Source organism: Ovis aries, chromosome 1 (assembly GCF_016772045.2).
Source record: "Ovis aries strain OAR_USU_Benz2616 breed Rambouillet chromosome 1, ARS-UI_Ramb_v3.0, whole genome shotgun sequence".
Classification (NCBI taxonomy): Eukaryota; Metazoa; Chordata; class Mammalia; order Artiodactyla; family Bovidae; genus Ovis; species Ovis aries.
The window spans coordinates 100,585,751-100,598,719 of NC_056054.1; the positions used below are offsets into that span (position 1 = coordinate 100,585,751).

A 12,969-nucleotide genomic window follows, 5' to 3' on the forward strand; every position below is an offset into this window, starting at 1 on the left:
TAATTCCTTTGATCTGTTATTCAATTTCATTCCCACAGAGCACACACTTTATCAAAATAGTTATTGGGCTGCAGTGATCCGAACTTGGATGGGATAAACTGTTTCTGTTGTTTTCAAATGTCTTTCATGATTTTGCTGCATTTCAGGCAAATCCTGTCTAAATTTCATTTTTCAACTTAAAGGTTTGAGGAATTGATTCAAATATATTCAGTGTTTAAGCCCCATGAAATAATTAAATATACATCATCTTTGTGTAAGATACACTGTCATGCAAGCATAGGGTTATCTATTACTCACTGAGTCATGTTTTCCCCCCCAGGACAAACTTTATCAAAGTTGTGTTGATGTGTTCTGTACTTAAAAGCAACTCAGCTGCATTGCTTTTTAAAAAATAACCTACTTCTGAGATTGCTGACCAAATCCTTACTTTGTGTAAGTTTTTTTTTTTTCACTCAACAGCATTGAGTGAAATGGATTGATCATTATGGTTCATGAGGGGGAAAACAGGGTACAGAACCTCTACCCTGTTTCAGATCTGACCCCAACGACCAAGCTTTGAAAGGGGCAAAGCAGCAGGTAGCCAGCCACTCCTCTGCCATTACCAAGCTCCTCTGCAGAGCTGCTCTTCCTTAGAGCTGAAAACAAGCCACCTCATTTCAAAACATGCACACAGACAAAACCTCACGTCATTTCAACATGAAGTTGTTTCCCTGTTTCTGTTTCTCTACTCTGCCTCATGGAGGATTTCTGAGAAATGAAAAAAGTGTCACCTCCCCCAGTGTCAGTCTGCAGTTTTGTTTTTGGCTTAAAAAAAAAAAAGAAAAACCACCGATGAAGAGTAGAGAGGAAAGGAGTATACAACTTGGCCATACAATATTAACCCCAAACTTTACAAAGAGAAATGCCCTTCCCATTACCCTTCAGCCCCACCTTGCCTTAGATCTGGGCTTTCATGGCCTAAGAAAATCAACAAAGCAGTGAAACAGCTGCTGCTTGCAGTAGCCCAGCTGTCCCCCCGTCCTGTTCCCACGAGTGTTTCTAAGGGAAAATCCCTACCTAACGCCCCCCACCCATTCCCAAATCTGAACACCTGGGTCATACCAGCCCTGTAGGCCTATGAAACGTGCAGCACAATTTTTGAAACCAGATTCTCCTACTAAACTGGAAAACATTGTTTTTAGGGGCCCAGAATTGAAGGCCTTTCTTAAAGTGGAAACTCATCTAATTAAGGTAGAAATCCAGCATACAGTTTTTCTTGGCTGTTTCCCAGCACACCTTGTTCCAGGATAACCTGAATAAACACAGGCATGTGACCGCAGTGGGGGTGGTGAAATTCTGAATGGAATGCAGCTTCAGCTAGCTAGGGGGCTGGGACTGAGACTTCTGGCAGTCTGTGGATTTACACAGGCAGAGAAGCCAAAACAATGAGCTCACGGGCAAGAATGCAGCCTGTGGGGAAGTCTGGGCAGTCAGAGCAAACTGGTTTTTAAGCCAGGATGGGAATAGCTGTAATTGAGTCTCCCACAGGAACAGGATTAGGGAGAGTGGCGCCGTCATTCAGTTTCTTGGGGTCCAGTTAAATGACTTTTGGGGGCTGTTATTCTCCTTTCCCTATGTGAACCTGAGTGGGTGAAGAGAGCTGGTGAATATGTGAGTGAACTAACTTAGGTGGTGCTCTTAAGACAACTTGATTCAAAGCAGGTCTACCAACGCCAGCTCCTACACCAGGATCCAGTCAGCGATGGCTATGATCCTTGGGTTTTGTGTTCAAGACTGCCACTTTTAACAAGATAGAGGAAGCAACCAAGTCTGTCTTCTTTACTTTCCAGATAAACAATCCACTCAGCTGTATGGCATTTACACCAAATTCATACTTCTAAAACCAAAGAGACCTCTCTTTTCTTTTTCTGCCAGTGTTCTCCAATACTTCTACATAAGGCCCTAAATGGAAGTGACAGAAGAGAGCCTGTATTCACTGCCATGCAGGGTGAAGGGGAAGGGAGGCAGGGAGGGAAGATGAAATGAGTAAAAAAATTATCTACAAATCTCCTTTCACAGCCTCCACTAGAGGTTCTTTCCCTGTTCTACACTTCTGTGCACGTTTTCTATTCCAATTTCCAATGTTCCCTGCCTGTCCCAGCCCTTGTTTCACTATATATATATTTTACAATACCTTTAAGCACCATGTGCACTGTACTCTTAATTCCTTTTGTCTGTTATCACTTTGACTAGATTGTGAACTTTACCACTGTGCTACAGTTGCTTTCTTTCCATGGATTTGTTATGCATGAATTCTTCAGATGTATGTCCTAAGAACAAGGACGTTCTCTTACATAACCACAATTAAAACACTCAAGAAATTTAACATTGATCAGTACTACCTAACATATTGCTTACATTAAAATTTCTCCAACTGTTCAAGTCCTTTATAGCTTTTTTTCCCTCATCCAGGACCCAAAGTTCACCGTGCATTTACCTGTGAAGTTTCCAGTGTTCCCCAGGTGTTTTATTTTTTTCACTCTGTATATAAAAGGTTACATCTACTTGCCCCCAACCTCCCAACCCTTCAGTTTTTATTGAGGGGAAGAATTAGTTTTCCTAACTCCAGCATCCTAAAGTAGGCAGTGCCCAGTAAGCAGTCCCCCTGCCAGGTGATGGACAAATCTCAAACATCTGGCTGCCTTGAGCTCATTAAATGTTTCAGTTCCAAAACAAAAAGTCCCAATTCATTGCAGTATTGAAATATTCTTAGCAAGGTAACCTAATCCCTAACCAAGGGATGAGGAAGAGAAGGTAAACTGGTAAAAATACAGAAACCCAATGGGAGAAACAAGCCATGGAAATAGATACTTGGAAAGGGTAAAATCCATAGCAGTACTCTTGGCTCACACATTTCACAATAGCCAAGAATTATTTTTCTATACAGGTACAGAAATGAACTGCCAGAGATACCAGGTATAGCTGGGAACAAAAGCCTGCCATACTTTTTTTCCCCCACTTCACAAGAATTACCAGTTAAAGAACATGAAATTCCAAGAGTTCTGTTACATCTGCCTGGAGGCAGATTCCCAACCCCCATCCTTCCACATACTTCACATAACTAAGATAACACTGTAACAACTTTGAAACTAAAGGAGGAGAGTCAAGCTTTCAAATCTTGAAACTGAGAAGCCTTTGAACAGTGTGGGAGGGTTCCAGAAGATAAAGTTCTATAATCACTGAACAAGTAGGGCCAAAAAGAACTAGGATAAATTAAGACTGACTCAGCTGATCATCTTGAACTCCAGGAATTAATGGTCTGTGCTCTGGGCATTTGGCTGGAGCCAGGCTACACACCAGTTGGCAAGTTATTACACTTTAAACTTTTATAAAACCCTCCAGCTGTCACAACTGCTTTAAGAACAGTGTTCTGAAACAGTACGAAGAGCTGGTACTCAAGTCACAAAACAGGAACTGAAAGAACAAGCCTAGTGGTGTTTAAATGAGTAAGTGTTGACTGACTCCCTCAGTGACTCATATTACTGGTTACCATTTGACCCAAGTTTATAAGGTGTTCAACTAAGGAATATTGCCACAGAAATAGCTTCCAATAGCAACAGAGCAAAGGGAGAAACAGTATTGTTCAGCAGAACCTGACACTGATCGTGATTCGAGCTCTCATGTCCTTTGCTAATTCTCCCTGCACACCTCTGTATGAGTTCAGTTGTAAAAAAGTTTTCTTCATAAACTACCATCTTCTGGCAGTTAGGCTTCAGAAAGAGGAGCTGCCAGATGTACGTAACACGAAATGGGGGAAGCACAGAATCCGGTTTGCACGATTAGTATTTTGTGGTCAGGGCTTAAAACCAAAATGCAAACTCCATATTTGCACATTTCCATGGTGACTCCACTCTCTCTCAAGGTAACTGAAATAAAGACAGGACAGTGCTTCTGAAGTTGACTTGCTAATTCACACCTCCTTTTTGGGAGGAAATGGGAAAAGTACTGAAACATTAGTACCAACCACCTTATCAAAATTCTTAACTTTGGATGTTAATTCTTCTAGCTCCTTCAATCATCTCAAAAGGTTGAGTGAGATAGAGTGATACAATAACCGCTATTACGAACCTCCTTACTTTCAAGTTATACCAACATCTGGTGGTTAAAAGAAACCAGGACAGGGTATTGATTTTTGTATTAAAATGTACAGAAACTGCTCCAAAGTACAACAGTAATACATGTAATTAAGAGCCCAACACCTCTAGTTTGAATGAAAGGAGTTATTCTAAAGGGAACTGACCTTCACTCTAAGGCAAAACAGCTTTATGGAGCTTTGGCTGGTTAATTCACCTAGACTGTACTTATTTGCTCAGCTGACTTCCCTCAGATGCTTGCCTAAGAGGGGGAAGGAAAACAAGCATTGATTAGAAAACACCCACACCACACCTTGTATTTGAATAAAATATTTATTTTCTTCTTCTCAGGAAAAACAGGAAGTTAGGGAAACACACTACATTTTATAGCCCACATTAGTTTGTTGGTCCTAACCTTTCTTGGCACAGCTGTCAACAGCATTAGCTGTTTTAACCAGAACCAAGGTGTTCACCCCCAACAGAATGTACAGACAACACTAAAGGACTGCAGGATTTTCCCTGAGAGAAGCATCAGACAGAAGCTGCTGAGAGCCATCTTTCCAAGCAGCCCCTCCCTTTCCATTGTGGAGGATTTGCCTGCACATATGTAGTCAGCACTTACAACATATGCCTCTTCTCCCTACAGAAGCACTCACCTTGCCCCAAACCACTTGGGCTCCCTAAACCCTCATCGCCAGCTGCTGACCAAAATATCAATTTTAGATCCTCCTTTACATTTCAGCACTCACACCTAGTAAAGTGGAAATGGGGCCCCTAAATTCCATCAGTTTACATCTCTGTGCTTATTTCCACAACTGGCTATGGGGAGACAGGCCTTTCAGTCACCTTAACTAGATCTTAAGATTAATTAACTATATAAAGTGCTTTTAGGTCCTTAGAGATAGACATGATATAAATAAATGGTTTCTGATCAACAATGATAAATACACAGATAAAAAAATAGCTCTAGCTAGATGACCTTAAGGCTTAGAGATGGGCAGGCAGGGCAATTGTTCCCTTATTACATTCTTCGTCATGTCTATTTTCGTCTGGAGTCCACAAACTAAAGGTCACATTCAGAGGCTCAAGTTTTCAAATGATCCTGGTTCCACTGTAGTTTTCTTCGGTTTACTAGTAACTTTTATATAACTTTGAGGTTTAACAAAAGAGCCCATCAATTTTAAGTGAGCATATTCAAATGCAAAGGTACCTAGAGAAAATCACCTAAGAAGTTGTCCCCTTCTCTGAAAACCCCTAAGGGGACTTTTGAAAATTTCTCCCCAGAGTTAAGCAACACCCAGTAAGATACTAGTACAAGAAGGGACTCTTCTCACCTCATGACTGTTACTGTCAGCATCCACTGTACTGCCATCTCCTAAGATAAAATTAAAAAATGAGGAAGGTCGGTGGACTCCGTGGGCAGTCACTTAGGTTCCTAATGCCAAAAACTAAAAGGGCTAATAAGAGTTCAGGAATGGCAAGGTAAATTTGTAGGGACTAATATAAATATGTGAAGAGGGAGCAGAATAAGCAGCAAATATTTTAAGGAAGGAGAGGAAATAAAGTTCAAGAATCATTAATAAAAATGAAATAACTATTTGTTTTATTCACAGGCTAGGCTTAGACCTTCGTTTTAACAAGCAAGCCTAATAATAGCACCATGGTTAGACTATAGCTTGCTTTGCCAAGCCATTATTGTACAATTTATAAAGCAAATAGGGGGTCAAGTGTCTCTCATCCACCTGATGTGATCTTTTTATACATATTCCTTACAAATCCCATTTTGAACAGCTGAAAATCTTTTAGCAAAAGCTTTGAAGATGAGCTCATGAACTCAGTTTAAATTGCACCAGTTAAATTAGGTCAAATGGAAGGAACTCAAAATAAGTAGCTGCCCAATCAGAGCACATCATCTGAAAGTCATCAGCCTGTGTGTTCCACCCCCCAAAATAAACCTTAAAACAGTGACTCAATTATTGAAAACCCAGGTGTAACAAAGTGAAAGGATTAATTTCCATTAATTTCTCAGTCCCAGGTTAAAAAAACCCCAAACAGCAGTTTAAGAAATACTTACCCAAATCAAGATAGGAAAATTAAAGCCTGCATAGTTATCAGAATTGTTGTACTACACCAAGTTGCATACAATTACATCAGCTGGTTCTGTATACAATCTAGTATTGACTAGAACAAAGATTAGAATAGAAAAGCTGTTAAGAAATAGGTTAACTATAGAAACAGAATTTAAGGGTATGAAAAAATGAAAGTAAAATTTTGTTTTATCTCCTTTTTGATTAATACTAATTTCCAAAAATATAAACCAATTTCCCCAAACAAATTTCAAAATTGAACATTCCAAATTTGTAATTCTATTCAAATTTTCAGTATTCTTGGCCATGACATTAGGCAAATAAGAATCCCTCAAAGTAGAACAGGTATAAACATCCTGAGCATTTGGTCTATTGAAGAATCCCACTTGGGAAAGCTACAGAGGAAAAAGCTTCAGTTCACACTCTGCTGTACAGTACTGAGGCTTCTTGTCATAGTTTTATTACTTGCAGCTTAAACTTTACATATGCCACTGGCGTTGTTAGTGCTTCTATTTTAACACTATAGAAGTTTATGAATTCAGTGGGCATATCTATGACTAGCCTGTCCACTGGCCAATTTCCTGTTTTAGGAGAGGTTAAGTCTCTCCACTCTACTGTCTTCACTAAAACGTCCATCTCCATAGCTTCCCAAAGGTTGCCTGTTGCTGAAATGGAACTCAGCTTCTTTCAGATACTGACTCTTCAAGGGAAATCACTTTTCTCATATGTTTATTACTGTTAGCCACAATCCTCCTATCACTTGGTTTTATCCATCGCTAGGTGATGGCCTGCACAGCCTGACGTCCAACTTCATAAACACGTGTGAATCCACGGTGGTGATTTCGGTGGCTGTTTTCGTGGCTGAAGAATCAATTATTGCACTTAAAAGGCTATCTTATTAGATATGCCAAACCAGCTCCTACTCCGGCAACACCTGCAAAAGCCAGCAGCACATTTCTGATGCCGCCTTCTAGGTCCTCTACACGGAAGAACTCCACAAACCCATCCTAGAAAACGAAAAAGAAAAGCACATTTTCAAGCACAGGCTCCTACTGACTTAAAAACACTACTTACAAGGAAAAGATGAATTAAAATATCTAAGATTTCCCTCCAAACCTAATGACGAACCAATTATTTACCCCCAACTCTGCAAAGGAGACACATTATGCAATTAAAGGGAGGTGGGGCCCGCTCCAGAATGTATTAACTACCATCCCCAAGGGATTCTTCTTTCATTTCTTCATAATCTGAATTAACTGGGGTGAGGAGTAACCAGCTGAATAATAAAATACCCGAAGCAAAAGACTTAAACAATAAAACAGCCTAAGAAAATCAGGATTTTTGATGCAACAGTTCAAGACACACCCACCATCCTTACGGGCCAACTACTTAAATCAACACCATGCAACCAGAGGTCCACAATCAGAGCCTTGAAAACTAAGCTGTGCATCTTAAAAAACCTTTAGATATCCTCCTTCTCTTATAAAATCCTTCATCCATTTCCACTCCAAGTCCCCTACTCGACCTTAAATGAAACTTACCCAGCCTCTTTGTTTGACTATCCAGTCTCGTTTTGACCTTACGAGAACATCTGTGATGCTTTCTGCTAGTGGTTCGATGCAGCTTTCTTGATTTATACTCTTCAAGTGTTTGGCCACAAAGGCACCAAAAGAAATAAGAGTCACAATCCTGCCCCAGTTTGTTACTCCGTCACTGAAAACATGAACCATCACTCGAGACAAAGACTTGACATCGTCTTCGTTTTTGATGTCCAGTTTCCGAAGCATGCCTGAGAGGAAGAAAACCACGCAGGTTCCCACGGTTGCTTTTGTCTACACCAGGGCACGATTCGCCTGCCCACCCACGGCGAGGGAAATTGCTATTCGGGCTCTACAGCAAGCACTCTGGGCGATCCCACTTGAAAACTGACATCCCACCCTTTCCGGGCTTTGAACAGAGCTGCCATTTCCAAAAGAATTAAGTGGGCGGAAACAATGACTCACGGCCAGAATATTCGGGTTTCAGAAATAGAAGAGTCCTTTCAATACAGACTCGTTTCTGTTTCCACCCACCGAAGATGGGTGAGTCCAGAGAGCTGGGGAAAAAAGGCAGCAAGACGTCCAGGACTAACCCCCTTACCTTGGAAAGCCGTCTCGTGGTTGCGCTGCACCCCATCCCCGACTCTGCGCAGGGTCTCCAACGCCTTCCGGCTGGTGGCCCCAGACCCGCCCAGGGGCTTCGCGTCCTTGGTGCCGGTTGCTTGCTCCAGGAGGTACTGAGAGATAATCTCCAGGGACTGCCGATATAACTCGTCCTCCTCCTCCTCTGATGGGGGCGGCGTCGAGGGCAGCGAGCCGTCCGAGCCTGGACTGTTGTTACTGGCTTCTCCGACCATCAAAGGTAAAGGCCGGACGGCAGGCCGCTTCCCGAGAGGGTCTGGCTCGCACCCGTCCAGCTCCTCTTCGGGCGACATGATGGCGTCGGAGATCGGGGATTCCATCTCTTCAGGCGGCGACGCGAGGCGTGTGGGCGCGAAGAACAGCAGTCTGGTGGGGGTCGCGGTGACGTCGGGGCCCTCGGCGCCAATGGGCGAGGGCCGCGCGACCCTCCGGGCGTCGGGCGCAAGAGTGGCCGGGGGGCTCGGGCCGGCGCTTCCGCCAATCACCGTGCCGGCTTCCCCTCCCCCTACCTCTCGCCGCGCCGTGGCCTCCTTCCCCGCAGCCAAAAGCCGCCCCCCCGGAGAGGAAGCGCCGCTGCCCTGTCCTAACCCGGCTCCCCCACAGTAGAGGTTCAGTCCGATTACTGCGTTTCTCTTGAGGCCGAACATCGCGAACCGCTGCCTCTGCTGCTGCCGCCTGAGAAAACTGGAGGCTGAGCCCGATTCCTAACTTGAAGAGAGCGGAAGTAAGCTCTGAGAGAGGCGCTCCGAGATCACGGTTTTAGGGCGAGTCCTACGCAATGGCGTCAGCAGCTCTTAAAAAAAAACACTTTATCTGCATCCCGTAAATGGGGAAGGCAGCGAAAGCTTCCGGCGGTTGCGCACGGCACCTAACCGGCGGGGTCAAGGCAGGGGCGGGGCCTGGGGCAGGGCGGGGTTTCCGGCTCCCCGGAGCCTCTCGCGGCGGGTTACGCAAAAACGGCGGCTCCGGCGCCTGAGCTGGTTGGCCTGCGCTCTGGCTTCGCGCCCACCTGGGCCTCCTATTAATGGCTCTCTCTGTGCTTCCCTAAGCCGTGATATGCGAACCGCTGCTGTTGTTTTTGTGCAAGAGATTTTTTCCCCCCATTCCCAAAGCCTTAACGATAGAGTCACTCAGACTTTGAGGAAAAGGGATGAGTAAATTCTGCTAATATGGGGAACAACAGTCTTAGATAATATGGATTAAATAAGAAGGCACTGTTGGGAGCGTCTATAGTTATTTTGCACATCCTCAGCTCCTTGGAAATGGGGAGGCTCAATGGACTGCCCTATTGTTCCGTTGCTCAGTCGTGTCCTACTCTTTGCGACCCCATGGACTGCAGCAAGCCAGGCCTCCCTGTCCTACACCATCTCCCTGAGCTTGCCCAGTCTCATGTCCATTGAGTGGGTGATGCCATCCAACCATCTCCTCCTCTGTCATTCCCTTCTCCTGCCTTTAGTCTTCCCCAGCATCAGGGTCTTTTTTAATGACTCGGCTCTTCATCTCAGGTGGCCAAAGTATTGGAGCTTCAGCATCAGCATCCTTCCAGTGAATATTCAGGGTTGATTTCCTTTAGGATTGACTGATTTGATCTCCCTGCAGTTCAGGGGACACCAGATTTGAACACTACAGTTCAAAAGCATCAATTCTTCTGTGCTCAGCCTTCTTTATGGTCCCACTCTCACATCCATACATCCAAATGACTACTGGAAAAACTATAGCCTTGACTAGACAGACCTTTGTTGGCAAAGTAATGTCTCTGCTTTTGAATATACTGTCTAGGTTTGTCATAGCTTTTCCTCCAAGGAACAAGCATCTTTTAAATTCATGGCTGCAGTCACCATCTGCAGTGATTTTGGAGCCCATGAAAATAAAGTCTGTTACTGTTTCCATTGTTTCCCCATCTATTTGCCATGAAGTGATGGGACTGGATGCCATGATCTTAGTTTTTTGTATTTTGAGTTTTAAGCCAGCTTTTTCACTCTCCTCTTTCAACTTCATCAAAAGCCTCCTTAGTTTCTCTTCGCTTTCTGCAATAAGGACGGTGTCATCTGCATATCTGAGGTTATTGATACTTGTTCCAGCAATCCTGATTCCAGCTGATGCTTTATCCAGCCTAGCATGTCTCATGATGTATTCTCATATAAGTTAAACAAGCTGAGGACTGCCCTATAGAATCACTTTATGTAAACTGACAAAACAAAACTGTTCTGCTCCAGCTAAATTTTATTTCTGTCTCCCCATTTGCTTTCTCCCATTCCGCATCTCTATACTCTGGTGCTATTTACCTACAAGCCTTGGTCTGTCAACACCTCCTCTAAGACATTTGACTCTAGGGGTAAACTCCTTGAGGACAAGGATCCTGATACATACCATATGTATGAATTAACATTTATTGAAGCAACTTCTTTTTGTTAAAGGACCTGTAAAAATAATAGCTAAAATTCAAGAGCAAAATATTTGAGGGACATAAGCAGGAAAGGTGAGCAGGCTTCCTGTTTCTGAAACTATCTGTTTAGTAAGAAAATAGGACATTCGTAACACACAATTATGTATTTGGGCAAGGCCTAAAATCAGGGGGATTTATAATATGTGGTAGAGAGGATGGAGAGAAACATCTTGTGGTTATAGTGAATAAGATTTAGTTTCTCTACTTAAGGAGCTTCCAATCTTGTACAGCAACTAACCATAATGTGAGATGGAATTTATGCTTTATAGGAGGCATCAACAGCTTAATATTGGAGTTGAGTGGTTGGAAAATTTGCTTTGGGCTAGGCAACAGAGAGGAAGAAGACATGGAAGTATTTTCTGATCTGCTTTCTAGAATGCAGTTTTAGATGAAGGGGAGAGTGGTTGAGCAAATTTGTATGCTCAATGATGTGGTGGGAATTAGGAGGGAGATTCAGAAGGTAGGGGCCATACATATATCTGTGGCCAATTTATGTTGATACACTGCAGAAACCGACACAATATTGTAAAGCAATTATCCTCCAATTAAAAATGAATTTAAAAAATTTTGTGTGAAAGCTTTTTCTTCAGAGGCTAAAAAAGGAAATGCATTGCAGGTGTCACCTTAATTATAGCTAGAAATCTCAAGTGCTCAGTAATCTGATTGTATTTGCTTAATCAATTCAGTCTCCTGTGATCCAAGATGACTATTGCACATCCTCTCTTATGTCCTTAAGCCTCCTGTATTCTTTCCTCCTTTCCTCACTCTCAGTTGTTAACTTACTTCACTGAGAAAATGGAAGCAGTCACAAGAGATAAACTTTAATTCTTACCACCAGGTCTGCTTATTTACTCCTATTTCCATTCTGTTTGCCATCACTATGGTTAAAATGATTGAAATTTCTCAGCTATCTCAGATCAACTGCTTGTGCACTGGATCCCATCTTCTTTGCCTCCCCAAATACTTGAAGTTATCCCCTGTATCAATTCTCTCTGTATATTGAATAATTCCATCACCAAACAAACAAACTTGATGTTCTCCCTCACATCTTTAGAAAGACTTCCCAGAACCTAAATTCTCTTTTTTTTGGTTGCACTGCATAGCATGCAAGATCTTAGTTCCCTGACCAGGGATTGAACCTGTGCCCCCTGCAGTGGAAGCTTGAATTCTTAACCACTGGGCCGCCAAGGAAGTCCCTAGAACCTAAATTCTTGATGTTCCCCTGTGTAGCAAAAACCTTCAACTTCCTATATTTTCTCTCTTGAACCCGCCCCAACCAAGCTTTCATTCCAACTACTCCACGGAAACTATTCTTGTCAATGTCAGCAATGACCTTCACATGGCCAAACTCCAATTGTTGATTTGGAGTCCTCATTTTACTCAACTTAGCAGTATTTAATATGTACTTAATCATTCCCTTCTTGAAACATTTTCTTCATGTGATTTTTTGGGCACCATAGTCTCCTGGTGTTCCTTCTTCTGCTAGTTACTCTTCAGTTTTTTTCACCTTTTCCACTGGCAATCCGCTTGGATACCTTGTTTTCTTTTGAAACCCTAGCTATGCCTGACCCATGGCAAACACCCCATTGTTGAATGGATAAATATGAATGTTTATTAATATGGGATATACAAAGGCTAGAAAAGCAGGATGGGGTCATATTATTGAGGACTTTGAAAACCAGTTGAAAAGCTTAGACCTTTTCTAGGCAGTTGGGGACCTCTAAGAACTAGAGTGGGCTCCCCTGGTGGTTCAGTGGTAAAGAACCTGCCTGCCAACGCAGAAGTGGATTCGATCCCTGGGTTAGGAAGATCCCCTGGAGAAGGAAAAGGTAACTCACTCCAGTATTCCTGCCTGGGAAATCTATGGACAGAGGCGCCTGGTGGGCTACAGTTCATGTGGTCACAAAGAGTTGGATATGATTTCGCAACTAAATAACAACAACAAGAACTACATTACCATGATATTAAGCTCTAATTTAGGTTCATTACTCAAATTGTTGGTTTTAGAATGGATGCAGAGAGAAAGGATTGGAAGTAACTAAATTAGGAGGCTACTGCAATACGATAGGCAAGAATTAATGGTGACCTGAACTCAGGTAGTGGTTGTGGAAATGGAAAAAATAACATGACATTGTGGAGGCAGT

At 42.8% G+C, this 12,969-nt stretch overlaps 1 protein-coding gene across 1 annotated transcript; it reads right to left on the reverse strand.

Annotated features, from left to right (window-relative positions):
* Positions 1 to 4,426: 4,426 nt before the first annotated feature.
* Positions 4,427 to 9,112, reverse strand: MCL1 (MCL1 apoptosis regulator, BCL2 family member). The gene is made up of 3 exons (XM_015092234.3): positions 8,339 to 9,112; positions 7,741 to 7,988; positions 4,427 to 7,206 (listed from the first exon to the last, which is right to left on the reverse strand). The coding sequence occupies exons 1-3, from the start codon at positions 9,024 to 9,026 to the stop codon at positions 7,090 to 7,092; spliced, it is 1,053 nt and encodes a 350-aa protein (XP_014947720.2). The 5' UTR covers positions 9,027 to 9,112; the 3' UTR covers positions 4,427 to 7,089.
* Between the last annotated feature and the right edge of the window lie 3,857 nt (positions 9,113 to 12,969).